The 16300-nt window shown below is 42.1% G+C and overlaps 1 protein-coding gene across 1 annotated transcript; it reads right to left on the bottom strand.

The window, feature by feature from the left end:
- Positions 1–256: 256 nt before the first annotated feature.
- LOC117886274 (1,25-dihydroxyvitamin D(3) 24-hydroxylase, mitochondrial) lies at positions 257–11186 on the bottom strand. Its single transcript, XM_034787953.1, has 12 exons — positions 10590–11186; positions 10173–10363; positions 9369–9462; positions 8550–8646; positions 7832–7923; positions 6930–7041; positions 5312–5457; positions 4574–4740; positions 4288–4366; positions 3309–3503; positions 3071–3182; positions 257–2094 (listed from the first exon to the last, which is right to left on the bottom strand). The coding sequence occupies exons 1-11, from the start codon at positions 10860–10862 to the stop codon at positions 3072–3074; spliced, it is 1557 nt and encodes a 518-aa protein (XP_034643844.1). The 5' UTR covers positions 10863–11186; the 3' UTR covers positions 257–2094; position 3071.
- Positions 11187–16300: the final 5114 nt, after the last annotated feature.

Below are 16300 nucleotides of genomic sequence, written 5' to 3'. Positions count from 1 at the left end.
CACAGAATGCCGAGTGAGGTGGGCCTCAAACACAACAGCCGGCTGAGTGTGAAGCCAGAGGGAGCTCTACCAGAGCTCTGTGTGTGATACAGTGGAATCAGATTTTGTCATGTTTTATGGGGATAAATAGGGCCCCACCACTGATAATGTGATTTCTGGAGTTGGGGAATATAATTATTCAGTAAGCTAGAGAAACTGTTTATATAAATTACAATGAAAGAATCGCCATATTTATTATATTAATAAAAGTGTTTAATAAGAATGGAAGACTGTTTTTATTTCTGGGGAAAAAACACTATTTTATTACAAAATTGCATGGGAAGAGCAGGATGTTCACAAGTTTCTTTATACACTATAATACAGTTCTTTGAAATATGAACATAACCAGCTCCTAAAGAAAGGGAAACAAGCCTTTCTAGGAGGCAAACAGACTTTAAGACTTTACATCTTTTCAAAGTATACAAATTAAAAAATAGGCTTCCTTTTTTTAAAAAAAAAAGCAATTTACATAATATACAAACTCTGTATTAGAAATAAGGTACACCTTAACGACATAAGGGGAAATATGCTAGTTACTATGTGCTGCATCACATGCAAGGCAATTACCACTTCAGACCCATTGATACAGATATTGAAATCCGTGTGTAGTTTTACAAACTATGATCCCCACAATAAACAACCCCCTTTGAAATATTTAGGATCTTTATTGTTTGTGGTGCTTTAAGATCTGAAAAATACATGTATTCTATATTGCTCATTTGACAAAATGCTGCCCTTGTTAAGATTTTAATTTGTATTGCAGTAACTCCTCAAGGCCTAGTTAAGTGGCCCCTTTGTGCTTTGTACTGTTTACACATATAACAAAAAGACAGTCACAGGCTCAGAGAGCTTACAATCTTAGGATGTAATGAGACAAATTGGGAGGGATGGCGGCGGGTGAGGGAACAGAAACATAAGAAACAGTGAGAGATTATGATTAGTGCAATAAGCAGCAGTCATAGCACATTAGCTGCCTAGCCATTTTCAAGTATTGTGTATGGCAGAGGTTCTCAAACTGTGGGTTGGGACCCCAAAGTGGCTCGGGACCCCGTTTTAATGGGATCGCCAGGACTGATGTTAGACTTGCTGGGGCCCGGGGCTGAAGCAAAAGCCCGAGTCCAATCACCCGGGCCAAAGCCGAAGCCCAAGGGCTTTAGCCCCGGGTGGCGGGGCTCAGGCTTTGGCTTCAGTCCTGGGTGATGGAGATCAGGTTACAGGCTCCCCACCGGTCCCCACTCCTGGGGTCATGTAGTAATTTTTGTTGTCAGAGGGGTGTCGCAGTGCAATGAAGTTTGAGAACCCCTTGTGTAGGTGTCACAGAGAAGCAGGGTTCAAATACATGGACAAGTCCATCTAAATGGCTTTGATCTTATTCTATGCTTTATAAGAGAAAACTCTTTTAAAGGGGAAATGTACTTCTATTATTTTCCTCATTAGTTGTTTTGTTAAAAGATCACAAATTGACAGCCCTGCAGATGGAAATCCTCAACTGAATCCACAAAACTGGAACAGCCTGGGAAAGACTAAGGCAAGATTTCTTCACACTATCCCACCTCACCCTCAACCTAGCAGGACCATCTCACTCATGCCTGATTATTCCCAGGTACCCTTTGTGACACACATAGGATTGAGCCTAATTCCTTTCTCAAACACTGAACAATTTCCAGCTGGTAACACGCTTCACTCAGTACTGACTGGCGCCCAATATTGAGTTCCACAGCCCACTATAAAACTCTCAAACAATGAATTTCCCTCAACTTTTCTTGTATTTGGGCCCACAGATGCAAAGATGCACAATATTTTTGTTCTTTCATTTTAGGATTGTGCAATGCATTTAGAAAAACCTGCTAACTGACACATTTTCATACAGTGTAAGGACTACATGAGTGTTTGTTGACTCTGTATTTCTGTCCTTCTCATCAGTGCATTGCTGAAGGCATGTCCATGGCGATTTCTCCAGTGGTTAGCACCTTATTGGCTTTGGCATTCCAGATTCACATGTGCTGTCACCAGAAAAGGCAGCAATAGCATGCTCTTTAGTCCACAGAAGACAATCTGGATAAACAGAGAGTCCATTCATGTAATGAACAGTTCTGTACAATCTAAGTATATGTTAAGCAGAGCTTAGAGTATGGTTAATATCCCTACTTAATTCACATAGGGTGAATTTTTCTCTTGTCCAATAGACTAGTAAACCGCCTATTAGCCATTTAAGTTCCACTTAAACCCTATTTTGAGGGCTTGGTTCTGGCTCAGATCTAAATCCACAAGAAACCAAATTTTCCAATTTACATTTGGCTTTAGTACAAGCTAAATCAGGCCTGTGTACGGCTGATTTTATAGTATCTTGGCTATTTGGAGCTGAAGTCTCACATAAATTCATGATACTTTGGCATCATCAAAATCAAAGCATAGCCTTATTTGACCTTGAATCTGAATTCCAAGATGTAATTTGAATCCAGCCTCCTGGACTGGCCCACCTTTATTAATAATTTAAGTGCTATGCAAGTGAAGATCAAGCAATTCTATTGCTTGTCTTGGTGCGTTTTGTCTTTATCGTCAGGATCAATTGTTTGCCATTGGTGAAACTAGATGGACCAACACTCTGATTTAGTACATTGGAAAAATTTAATGATATTTTCAAGATAATGCCTTCTTGAAATGCAGAAGAAAAACATCTATTGGATTCCAGCTAATGAATGTTATAATTGGGGGGAAAACGGGTGGGCTTTCGCTATGTCTGGAGGACAGAAGCAGACTGTTGTGGCCCACTGTACTTAATACAATCAAAGGTTGGAAAGCTATATCAATCTATTATGCAATTCTTAGCTTCTTTTGCAGTTTACAAGAGTTATTTAAAGGCAACGAAGCATAATGACCTCCAAGAAATATGAATCTTCATGCAATGATGTTAGATTGTACAGGCCAAAATCTGATCTGCCTGAACAGCCCCACTGAATTTAGAAGTGGCGTACTACTACATAGAGCAGAATGGAGTCTACTATGTTCCAAAGGCACTTATCCACTTTACCTCATCGTCTTCTAAAGGCAATTGGAAGTTCTCGGCTGGGGATTAGTATTCCTGAATGCAGAGTTTCTACTGGCTTACTATCAGTTGCTATAATCTGATATTTGCGAACAAGCTGTAAAGACAAAAATATGAGTTACAGGATGCCAAGTATGACTTTGGCTCACTAGCTTAATCTTTTAATCATATAATCAGACCAGTTACTTTTGCTGTTTAAAGAATGTTGTAATGTAATATTTACCCAGCAAAGAGCTAAATGAAGTTGTAGTTCAGCTAAGCGACGCCCAATGCACATCCTCCTCCCAATGCCAAAAGGAATATGAGCAAAAGGATTTATTATATTCTTCTGAAGCCAGCGCTCCGGTTTAAATGTAGTCCAGTCACTAAAGTACTCTTCATTGGATCCCAAGGCATGACTGTTTAACATCAACACTGTCTGGAAACAAAAGCAAAGGGAAAAGGTCAGTTAAGAACTTCTGGAATAACCGAGTGAGTCACTTTGTATTAATGGAAAAAGCTGATAAAAAAGTGAAGCAAAAGTTATTTTCTCAAAAAAGTACCGTAGTACTTTTCTGGGTGTATGAAACAATCTTCAAAGAGCAGACAGACACTGCCACCCAACAGATATGAAATAACAGAAAATATGAAGAATGTCTTGGAATCAACCCTAAAATTCTTTGGAAATATGAGCTAACTTTAGTTCCAGTGTAAGCAGGTGCAACTCCATTGATGCCAGTGGAGTTGCAACAGGACAGATTTTGAGAGCGGAGATTAGATAGAGAATTACTGTACTTCTTCCACGCTAGCTTTGTAGCCTATTGAGAAGTACCGAATCTAAGATGAAAAATAAGGAATAGCAGAATGGGGGGGAGGGGCAGACTGAGAAGAGTGAAAAATGAATGTCAGATTATTCCCTTTATAATTTCATGCATTAATTTCATTAATCTAATTTTATCCTACATTTCAGTGGTTTTCAATTTCTGGGAAATCTTAATATTTTATCATTGTCAACATTCAGTTCCTTCATCTTTTTAGGTCTTAGCTGATGACTATGCTGTCTGAATGCTTCATAAAAGCTTCTCACCACCTTAAACGATGGGAACTAATCTGTAACCAGCAAATGACCGAGTCATTTTCAAACTGGAGTGGTTACCCAGTATTGATAATTCTATTGTAAAATAGTTATTTTTAAGCTACCTACAGTAACAAATTCTACTCACCCCTTCAGGTAGCACATAGTCCCCAAGCGTAGTTTCTGTGTCAAGAGTGCGAGTGGTAAATGGCACAGATGGTGTTATCCTATAGTAAAATACATAAATTGAATTAATCTACCATGATTTTGTCTCCTCATAGACATGGGCAATATTTTACTCTGAACACCTAGGTGGTCATTTTGAAGTTATTATACCCACTAGAATACCTTTCCCCTTTATGGCATATTAGATGACCATTGTGATCAAACAGAACCCATTTTGCTTTACTTAGAAGTTATCTAAAGAGTTCTACCTCATAGATTCTTTCAGACATGCTTTTAGGTAAGGCATTTTCTTCAGGTCCTCAGCATTTGGACTCTCATTAGCAGACACTGCACTCTGTATTTCCTGGAAAAGCTTCTGTTGAACATGGGGATTGCGTGAAATGTTATACAGAGCCCACAGTAGACTATTGGCAGTCTGAAACATGACCAGAAAAGAAAGCACTGATGACTAAGACACAGAACATCAAGCAATATGACTATCCATATTATGTACATAGTATGGCCAGCCTTCTGCCTTACACTGGAAAACTCTTCAGTCTTGCCTAAGCCTAAAATAATGTGATCCTTCTGCCCATTGTTCTCTAAGGAACTGGGGAAAGGATCGTGAACAAGAACTGGGGAAAGGAGAATGTAAAAATATCACCATGTAGTTCTTTTAGGTAAAATTGCACATGCATCCTTGCAACTCAGTTTAAGTGACTATGCAGAGATTAGACTATATTAGATATTAGACTGTTAGATATTTGATATGCTGCCCTTACTGGCAGAAAGGTTTGATAGAGCTGGAAAATTAGGTAACTGCTATGATACTTCAGTGACTTTGAGGATGAGCATATTAAAAATGAGACCAACAACAAACATTCACAGCTCCATGTGTGTAATCTTGATGTGCACTGAACGTAGAGAACGGCCCTCAGTCTGGTATGTGATAGCTATCAGCAATGCCAGAATTACAACAAAACCTGCTGAAAACAAACCAGTTTTACCGTTTCAACTCCTGCAATCTGGAACTCTGTGATAGCAGCATACAGTTCCTTCTTGGAGAGTTGACTCCCAAAGTAAATGTCGCACAGGAAATCTTCACTGGGATTGGCAGAATATTTCTCCAGTCTTCTGTCAATTGAACACTTGGCTGGGGATAGACGGGGAGGAAGTGATCAGAAAGTTACTAAAAATTCATCAAAACTCAAAGGAAAAATATATTTACACCAGTGATCATGAGAGAGGAGACAATGTTTATTGAGCCACCCCACCAAAATAATTTTGCCCTTTTCATGTGAGTATCCCTTCCTGCACTGAAACAACCACATCCCCCCGTTATAAAAATCAGGGATGGCCAGAAGAAACTACTGAATATTAGACGGCATTCTGCCTTGTAGAACTATGAAAGAAGTCAATGACCTTTGATGTAAGCTACACATTCAACTATAAATACATGGGTTGTAGCTAATTTAAGGATAAAGTTCATTGGCTTGGATATTCAAAGGGGACAATGAGATTTGGAAGTCAAGGAGAGTTGGGGATTATAGCATAGAAATATCCTAGGTGTTTTTTTATTTTTGTTTTTAATTTTTGCAATGTGTTTATCCTGTGAAGGTAAATACCAGATCCCAAATTGATAAAGTCATTTTTCTTTGAACATAGTGTGCCAGATTTTGCCATCCTTATTCACAGTGAGCAGTACTTTGCTCCATGAGTAGCCTCATTGGGACTAGTTATAAGAAAGACACTATTCAACACAACACACAGATTAAAAAGCAATGAAATGAGCATGCACCAAACTGGGCATGGTGAAGTGGTGTATATTTTCCTCTATCATACAACAGGTATGAACCTTAAATATGAATCACTGTATAATTGTGGGAATAAATATTCCGGTCAGTGTTACAATAATCTGAGCTACACAACCTTGCTTAATTTTTAACTTAAATGTTCACAGGCTGTCTGAAAGGGGGAAAACCCCATCTTAATATCTGAGGATACAGTATATTTTGTTAATTTCAAAGGCCAGTAGAACCAAAATCAACAGAACAGCTGTTCAAAAGAATCATACAGTGCTCTGTCACTTTGGGCATCTCAAGACCTGCATGTATAAGGTTATTGAATTTCAGCTTCATCATAATTCTTTAACTCTTAACATACATCTCTCTGTAGCATGCAAACTCCTTGTCTTTCAAGAACAGCCTTAAGAACATGGTGCACTCTGCTACCTCTCTCTCTCAAATGTGCTGAGTTTTATGCAATATCCTGCTTTCAGTCTGTTTACCTTTCTTTAGAGACTAACGTGGAACCACCAATTAAGCTGTTCCTGGACTGTTGGGCCTTTCCCAAACTGATGGGTTTTCCCTATGCATCATTTGTTTACAGACAAAGCAAATGTTAGTCATAACTAAGTCCCAGTCAAGTAAACTTGGTGGGAGCAGTGTAAACAGTGTTCTCATATTCTGAGTTAGTGGTTTGGAGTAAGAAGCAAAAGTGCCTTATGTTGCTCTTTGTTACACTTCAAAGCTGCTGATTGCTGACCTTCTCACAATTATAAGTGAGTGAATTCCTAGTAGGAATTCCCAGTAGTTCATAAACGTGGGATTTATATTTAAAAATTACCTGTTTTAAAGATATTGTCCCATGCGTTGGTATGAGCTTGCCAGACTTTTGTGTTCAGACTTTTATGAAGTTCAACTGGGGTCACCATCATCATCCCAAAAGTACTCATCATCTGTAACGAAGAAGAAAAAACACACCTTTGTTCACTCGGAGTTATCACCAATCAGTTATGCTTTGTGAAAAAAGGTGGATTAACAAAAAGAAATAAAATTCTCACTGTAGCTCAGAATTGTGGTTCTGATGGGGTGTCTATCTTGGACAGAAAGGATTCATGTTTGAACTAGGACCACAGCAAGTGTGCTGTAAAAAGTGAGTAAGCATGCATCTGTTATACACAAAATCCCCTATATCTGCACATGCAAATAAGCAATTTTAACAATGTCACATAGGCATGACACCCCAACTAAGGTAATGAAGTTGCATCATAAGTGCCTATTCTATAGAGAAAAGATTTAATCAGTAGCCCAAACATGTTTCTAGGGTTAGTTTATTATTTTATACCCTTTTTTGGTACAGTTTAGTCAGAAGGCAAATTTGGCAGTTAGATGTCCAGTTACCTGCTTTGGACATGTAAATATGTGGCTTTGCAAGTGCAAAGTTGTAAATGTATAGGCAATGTTTGAAAAAATGTGCCTGGAATTCATGTCTGTTTTATTATGTGCCCTGGAAATTGGGGAGTGAAGCAACAAAATAAAACTCACTAATTCAGTGCACTGATTAAAAAAAAAACACAGTACTCTGTCTCAGGAACTGTGTTTGTATGTAGAGCAGATGATGAGCACTGTGCTTAAGGACTAAGGTCCAGCTCCTCAAAGCTATTTAGACACCTAATTCCCATTGATTTCAACAGGAGTTAGGTGCCTCATTGCCCTTGAGGATCTGGGCCTAAGCCTTCTCCATACCGTTTTTACAGCCTTGATGAAGTTCAGGCCTTCTTCTCCCACATCCTGCTGCAGGAGTCCAAACCTCTTCCCATACAACACCAAGCAGATACCTGTGATTTAATATATATGTGTAGTTACACAAGAGCATCTAGACTAGTATCCACCACTTACTCAATTAACCTTCTGAAAAATATTCTTAGTTCTAAGATACATTCTTATGCACAAACAAAAGCCTAGATACTTCAGGGTAGTTCAAGATTCCCTCTGTACCGGCTGGCTCAAACTCAGTGGGACTCCAATATCGCAGTAGGGAAATCTAATCATGACAGCCATGGGAAGTGGAGCTCTTTCCAGGGAAGGCTTGCCACTGATCCCTTCCTTTAAGTGGCATCTCTTACTGTGTACATCACAGTCACCTTATTTGCCAAATGAGTTATTTGGATTCCCTAATGCACATTTAAGGGGATTTTGAATGTCCTATTAAAGATGCATGTCTTTTTTTTTTTTTTTGCATCAGAGCTTTATTATCAAAATCTATTTTTTTGCCATTGTTAGCAAACATCATAAAATCAGAAGTTAGGGATGGAGGAGACCTTTTAGCCACATCTAATCCAACCCTGTGGGACTAGCACAGGATTGTTGCCTATTGTATAGTTGCTAACATTTACTCCAAATTAAAATGTCATAACAGGTGTTAATATTAATGTAATTTTCAATTATAAAGAAGAAAACTTACTTTCAAAGGACCATTTGTTGAATTCTGAATATATGTCTTCAATTTCACCATTGTGGTTACAAAGATCATCTATTCTATGCATGAAATCCACCAGGACCTAAATGATGGGAGAAAAAATTTGGAGCCAAGTTTAGCTTCTTGATCCTAAGCAGAGTGTTTGAACTGCTTATCTAGTACTCTTCAAGTTCAACAGAGACAGGTTTCAGAGTAGCAGCCGTGTTAGTCTGTATCCGCAAAAAGAACAGGAGTACTTGTGGCACCTTAGAGACAAATTTATTAGAGCATAAGCTTTCGTGGACTACAGCCCACTTCTTCGGATGCATATAGAATATATATATATATAAGTGGGCTGTAGTCCACGAAAGCTTATGCTCTAATAAATTTGTTAGTCTCTAAGGTGCCACAAGTACTCCTGTTCTTTTTTCGTTCAACAGAGAGAATCTCAAAGCAATGGATAAATATTTTTAAAAGATTATTCTATAAGGGGAGTTACAATTGTAAATTCTGGTGGATTTGTATCAGAATAGATGACTAAAGTACAGAATAGTTACAGCAACATATTTAAGGGAAGACTACTACAAAGCACCACAGTAATTCTCAATGCTTCTTATGGTATCTAGATGTTGACCAGGACCTTAGCCACCAGCTTCTCAGTTTGTACTGCTTTGGGATCAGACTCTTGTGTAGTCTTTGTGTACAGTTTTATCCCGCGTGATAGTAAAAAGTGTACCACCTAATGTTGTTGTAAGAGTTAGTTGCATACAAAATGATTAAACGGAAGAGGAAAAGACAGTTCACACATCCTTCAGCATGAAGTACCTCATTGACTGTGGTATCCAGTTTCACGATTTCTGTGGGCTTCATTAACTTCTTTTGAAAGGCACTTCTTACTCTCTGCCAGTCCTTTCCTTCTCTAGATTCAATAACGGAAAAAAAAAAAAAAAAAAAAAGAGCGAAGTTAAAAACGAAGCAACTACAATGTCCAAGCTTAATCAAACGATTGCAAATTGGGAGCATATTTGCTAACAGCATTAAGGTATCAATACATCTTCATCACATTAAAAAGTAGCGGAGAAAAGAATAAGAAACAGATCCAAAGTATAATAAGTACAGTTATGTCTGGTTAATGATCATGCCATCACTTCAGAGGAAATAGCTTCCAGCGGGTAAGGATGCAAAGAGAAGCTAAAGCACAGCTGGTCTGAATGGGAACTAAATATTACACGTTTAAGGACAGTGGGAGGTTTATAGCATCACTGCAGTGTAAGCAAGTTGGAAATCGCCTTTTGCCGGGATAGGCACCTGCCTTGAGCAAGGCAGAGCCGGTGCAAACAAGATCGATTTTCCAGCCTCTGAAATGGGGCTTTGCCCTCATTGCTGGCACCTCGCTGTATTTACACAGCATGCCCAGCAGCGTTATCAGCTGTGCGGCTGTTGCGCCCGTTCTCCTCTTTGCATCCTTGATTTCACCGAGTCCCGCGCTGGACCTGTCTTCATCTTTGCAGGGAGGTTAAGGGCGCAGACAGGGCAGCAAGTTATTTCTCACATCCCGCTCACGGATTTCACTGCTCAGGTGCTCTTCCCTGCCCACCCCGAGATGCTCAGATCCCCATCTCCACTTACAGGATCAGCAGCCCGTAGCCCTCGTCTCTGTAGTCCCGGTAGGCTTTCCAGGGCTTGATCTCCAGCCTCTGGGGGTAAGCGCTCTCTTTCCGGTACAGAGCTTCTAACAAGCAGGGGGCTCCGATGTGAACTGAGTCAAAGGCGCCCAGCTTCATGCGGAAAATCTTCCCAAATGCTCGGTGGTAATCAGCCTAGGACAAGGAGACAGCAGCAGAAGAATCCCAGGTGAGCGCCCGGAACAGCCCAGCTGCGATGCCCTCCCTCCCCTCTCCTATATGCGTGGCCCCAGGCGAAGTACATCTGGAGCAAGGCAGACCCCCTGCGCGCGGCTTAGCCACCACCGCCCACCCCAGGAGCCCTCTCGGCGCCTCCCTCCGCAGCCTCCCCCCTCCAGCCCCAGCTGATGGTTATTTTTACCAGCGTCTCGTGCTGCTTCTTGAGCCCCCCTTTCCAGAGGACGTCCGGCAGACTGCCCAGCAGGGGCCAGTTGGTGGGGCCGGGCAGGGCGGAGAGGGGGTGCCCCCGGCAGTGAGGAGGCGGCTCGCTCGGCGCCACCACCTCCGCCTTAGGGTGGAAGGCGCAGGCGGAGGATGTGGGCAGCCGGGGTTGCTGATGCTGCTGCTGCGTGCTGGCATCTCTCAGCGTCAGGAAGGACCTGAGCAGCGGGGCTCTCTTCAAGGGGAAGCTCATCACTACGGGTGTGGGTGCAAAGGGGCTGGCCGGGAGAGGCAGGTGGCCTTGCGGGGCTGCAGGTGGCAGAGGGGTCCTGGCTCTCAGGTGCAGAGGGGCTCTGGGTGGAGGAGGGTGCTGGCTGCAGGTGGCAGAGGGGCTCTGGCTGCAGGTGGCAGAGGGGCTCTGGCTGTCAGGTGGCAGAGGGGTTCTGGCTGCAGGTGGCAGAGGGGATCTGGCTCTCAGGTGAAGAGAGGCTCTGACTCTGGATGTCAGAGGGTCCCTGGCTCTCAGGTGGCAGAGGGGCTCTGGCTGCAAGCTACTCTCCCAGAGATGCTGCTGCCCTCTCTCCCGCTCTGTGGTTTCCCATAGCCCGGCGGAGATGTGCGTATATATAGCACTTGGGGATGTCTGTTGGACTTTAACCTGGGACCAATAGGAGAGCTGCGTGGGGCGGGTCGGGACTCCGGTGGCGTGGCCCCGGGACCCCGCGGCGGGGCAGGCGGTTCATAACGGGGGTCAGCTGACTGCGGGTGAGGGAGTGTATTATCAGACAGTGCTGCTCTCGCCCTGCGCTGGTGCTGAGCGCGCAGCAGCATCTGCTGAAGGCGCTGCCCTGAGTCTGCCCTTCCTTGAAATCAGAATCCGCTTGGTGCTAGAAGTGGAGGAGGGGGGGGGCAGAGGGGACAAATCGGAGAGGAGGGTGGGTAGAATTTGTGCAGGGTGGCCCCCAAACCTCCGGAGGATGGTAAAATTGGTGAAGGAAGCCAAGGGGAAGGAGAAAGTCCGATAGCTAGACAATGTCAGGGGTAGGGTGACCAGACAGCAAGTGTGAAAAATGGGGACAGGGAATGGGGGGGGGGAGGGTAATAGGAGTCTATATAAGAAAAAGACACAAAAATCGGGACTGTCCCTATAAAATCAGGACATCTGGTCACCCTAGTCGGGGCAGGAGCTGGGGATAAGAGAGGAAAGGAGGAGCCGGAGAAACCTGGGATGGGCAGGAGATCAGTTACCGAATTGCTTTGGTTGAGTAGGGGTGGCAGAGGCGTTTGTGTTCCTGGATGGATGCACTCTCTCCCCCGCGGCTGTGCTGTTAAAGGCATAGAATAGCCTACTGCCCAGGTAAGGCAGATCTTCTCTATCTGGAATGATGTCCCGAGCTGCCTAAGGAGACTTGATTCAGCGAAATATTTTACACATACACCAGCCTAAACATGTTCATGGTTACCATAGGTGTTTTGGTGTCCTAGAGAGCTGAGGGAGGTGTGACATACCTGCATATGGCCTCACGGCAGTTTATCTATTTATCTTCCCTGCAGTGTTTGAAAAAGCATTCAGAAATAATGGGCTACAGTAATGATAATTACCAGCATGAAAGGAAGAGTTTAAGACTACTAGAGAGATGTATCATTTGTGATTTTCAATATGCTGCACAAAATGAAAAGAATTCTATGACATTTCATTTTTGAAATAAATATCACATCTTACCAATAAGTTGGATTTCTATTTCCATAACTTTTCTCATTAAAAAAACCAGATTACATCATATTTATTTTGTTGTTTGCTTGGAGAGCTGCTGTGCCTATTGCAACTATATCAATTGTCCAAATGACAAATTATGATGATGTCGAGAGAGAGAAAGAGAGAGAAAAAATGAGGTATATGCATACCATACATGAGAGGGCAGGTTAGGAAACAGAAAATAACTTTTCAGAACATAAGAATAAAGGTCATGATCCAGTATCCAGAAAGTAACATATACATCTGGACAACATGGAAAAATTGGGATAAGGATCAGGCTTGTATTAATAATGATAATTAGTCATTAATACTAACATTTGAAATGCAGCTAATAGTCATAATTTGGTTACAGAGCATATGTATAGAGAAAAATAAAAACATATGCATTAATTCTAGCAAAAAGTTTAAAAATATAATAATGTAAGAGTTTATTCCAATAATAATTTGAATTATTTCTCTGTCATCATTTTTAAATTGACTGATTACTTTTCAAAGTCATTTAATAATGAAAGAGTATATCTGCCTGAAATATTCAGATTAATTCTATGTATAGAAATTTATATGTAATACTTATGTGACTAACTCAGTCTTATAGTTTAATAGTTATTTTGTTGATACATGTTTTATTAAGATATTAACATTATACACATTAATAACAATTATAACATATACATAGTTTAATATACATGCAACCAAACAAACAAAACTTAACGTTGAATCACTATATTAAAATGTGTTTATATGTTGTCAAATATATTTTATTTATGTCCACATTTAAAATTCAGATTTAAAACATTTAAAATTAAAAAAGCAATGAATAAAGGTGAGTAACAAATTCTGACAGAGACCCTCCTCCTTCATAATTTGCTACCCAAATGCCTATGAACAAGCAAATGCAGTTAAAAATGATACACCTGCCGTGTCAGTTTTTTTCTACCAGTAGAAAATTCCCTGATAAGAAGCCATTTCTGATACTGCTGCTATAGTAAAATCTGATGTGAAGCAGTTTGTGATAATACACTGTGCTACCTGACCTCTGAGGCAGCGGTTCAAGCCAGGGCCTGGCACTGGAGACAGTGAGCAGAGGTGAAGCAGTTCACAGCGTGTGTGTATGTGTGTGCACTCATCTCTCCTCTCTCTCCCTCTCACAGGGCAAGAGCCACAGAGGCTGGAACTGCAGCTGTGAGGGAGTCATATGCAATCCAGAGGCTTTGCGTGAAGGGCAGATGCTAAACTATAGAGGCTTGATTCCTTTTTTACCTCTCTATCTCTGGTTGCATTTCATATGTCAATATCTATTCCCCCCTGTGCCTCTTTCTAGCTTACTGTGAAATGGAAGATTCTGGGGATGGCTGCAGTGTACATGGGATAACCAGACAGAAATAGCTGGCGACAAGGGGGTTGCCTATGAGATCTCACTGGAGATCAGTGTATAAAGAATATTTGTTCATGTGTCTCATAATCAGACCAGTGAAGAAAATAGAAGGGGGCGGGGGGGGGGGAACCAGTGATTACTGCAGAGATAAAACAGCAACAACACAACAAAGGCAGCATTAAGCAAAGACACAAAACCTAGCCCCTGGGCTTTACTATTAATTCTTTAAAACAGTAAAGCAAAACACCACATTCACCCCTACCTTTAGTGAATTTATTGCATGGGGAAAGACACTAGATGGGTTATCCTGGTGAATGAAGTGATCTAGCCACAGAATCAGAGTATGCCAGAGACATGCCCTGCCAAGATGCCTCAGAATTAGAGCTGGTCAAAGGGTTCCCAAAAAGGGGAGGAGGCAAAAGTGGATAATTCTGTGTGATTTGTTGTTGTTTTTCAACCAGTTCCACTCAAAACACATCCTGCTCCAGGTCTAAATGGTGGGGAAATTCAGTCTCTGTGCCACATTTGATACTTGGTCCTTCTGATGAGACAGATAACAAAAAGGGCAATCAGTGCCCACTGAGGCCTTGGCTACACTCAGGACTTCCCAGCACTGCCGCGGCAGCGCTGTGAAACACGAGTGTAGTCACATCGCCAGCGCTGCGAGAGCTCTCTCGCAGCGCTGTAAGTACTCCACCTCTCCGAGGGGAATAGCTTGCAGTGCTGTGAGCGAGCGTGCAGCGCTGCAGGCTCTGATTACACTGGCGCTTTACAGCGCTGCACTCGCTGCGCTCGGGGGGGGGGGTGCATTTTCACACCCCTGAGCGCAGCAAGTTGCAGTGCTGTACAGCACCAGTGTAGCCAAGGCCTGAGTTGGTGATTTTGTGACATTGACAGCTGTCTTTTAGGAACCAGACTCAGAACATTGAACTCACTTATTTAAATGGTCACAACTTGGTCTCTGCAAAAATGATCTTCTTAGAAAGAGTCTGAAATGGGCAAAACTAGACTGATCAAATTTTCCATAATTCTGGCTAATCTGAGGGAGGAAACGACCTGTTAATATGCAATCCACTCCTCTGTTAAGCAATTTTTGAATTATGTAATGGAAAAGGGTTTTATTTCAGTTCTATGGGTGTGATGTAGTTCACTGGCAGGAAAGTTGCTACATCCACAGCTCAGCGAGTTCAGGATCTGCAAGAGCTAATGATTTTCTCAAATTTTGTTAAAATGCAGTGCTAAGAGTATTTTCAAACAACAGCTATTCCTTTCCGCCCCTCCTGTAGGGATCTCACAAAAAAACAGCTTGATTGAGTAGCTGTGTCACTCTTTGAATATATCTATGAAAATGGAAAAAAAAAAAAACAAATAAATAAATGTATTCCAAAGTACATGATACAACATTCCTCATTTAGGGCCTGATCTAAAGTGAAGTTCATAGGAGTCTTTCCACTGACTTTAATGGGCTTTGGTTCAGGCACTGAGACCAAAGCAGTTGAAGCAAGAGCTATGGGGTGAAATCAGGGGCGGCTCCAGGCACCAGCACAGCAAGCGCGTGCCTGGGGCGGCAAGCCGCAGAGGGCGGCGTGCCGGTTGCTGTGAGGGCGGCAGTCAGGCAGCCTTTGGCGGCATGCCTGCGGGAGGTCCGCCGGTCCCACGGTTTCAGCGGCAATTCGGCAGCGGGTACGCCGAAACCGCAGGACCGGCAGATCACCTGCAGAAACACCGCCGAATCCGCATGACCGTGGACCGCCCACAGGTGTGCCGCTGAAGGCCGCCTGACTGCCATGCTTGGGGTGGCAAAAAACATAGAGCTGCCCCGCGTGAAATCATGGCCCCACTGAAGTCAATGGCAAAACTCACATTGACTTCAAGGGGGCATGAGTTCACTCATAATTTCTTGTTTTTAATTCTTATTACTTTCCAGAGTAATCTTGTGTTGTCATATTATAGACTGAGTGGGAAAACAAAGAGGTTTTATAAGGAGCACCCCTGCAGTAGCCAAACACAGCAGGTTGAAAGCATTTACCAACATAGGTTGACATTATAGGCTAGATTTTATTCAGGCACCAATATACATGTCTAGATTTTCAAAAGAGCTCAATATGTTGGCTATATTTTGGGCACTGAGCTCTTTTGAAACTTTAGCCCTTATTTAGATGCCTAAAAGGGAATTGATCATTTCTGAAATCTCTGCATGCATTCATAGTCAGGCAGCTTTCTGCTTCTGAGGGCTGAGCTGTGTAAACCTAACAGAGTCAGTTGCAAACAAAAAGAAACGTTATGCAGCTCTGCATTACACTGTGACAAGGATGGTATAATTTGGCCATGAGGGGGAAATACTCTTTGAAGATGAGTAATAAATATTTTTGAGTATCAGAGGGGTAGCCGTGTTAGTCTGAATCTGTAAAAAGCAATAGAGGGTCCTGTGGCACCTTTAAGACTAACAGAAGTATTGGGAGCATAAGCTTTCGTGGGTAAGAACCTCACATCTTCAGATGCATCTGAAGATGTGAGGTTCTTACCCACGAAAGCTTATGCTCCCAATACTTCTGTTAGT

This window comes from Trachemys scripta, chromosome 12, assembly GCF_013100865.1.
Source record: "Trachemys scripta elegans isolate TJP31775 chromosome 12, CAS_Tse_1.0, whole genome shotgun sequence".
NCBI classification, from domain to species: Eukaryota; Metazoa; Chordata; order Testudines; family Emydidae; genus Trachemys; species Trachemys scripta.
Note: the sequence above shows the minus strand (reverse complement) of the source record. Positions and strands in the feature narration are given on the sequence as shown.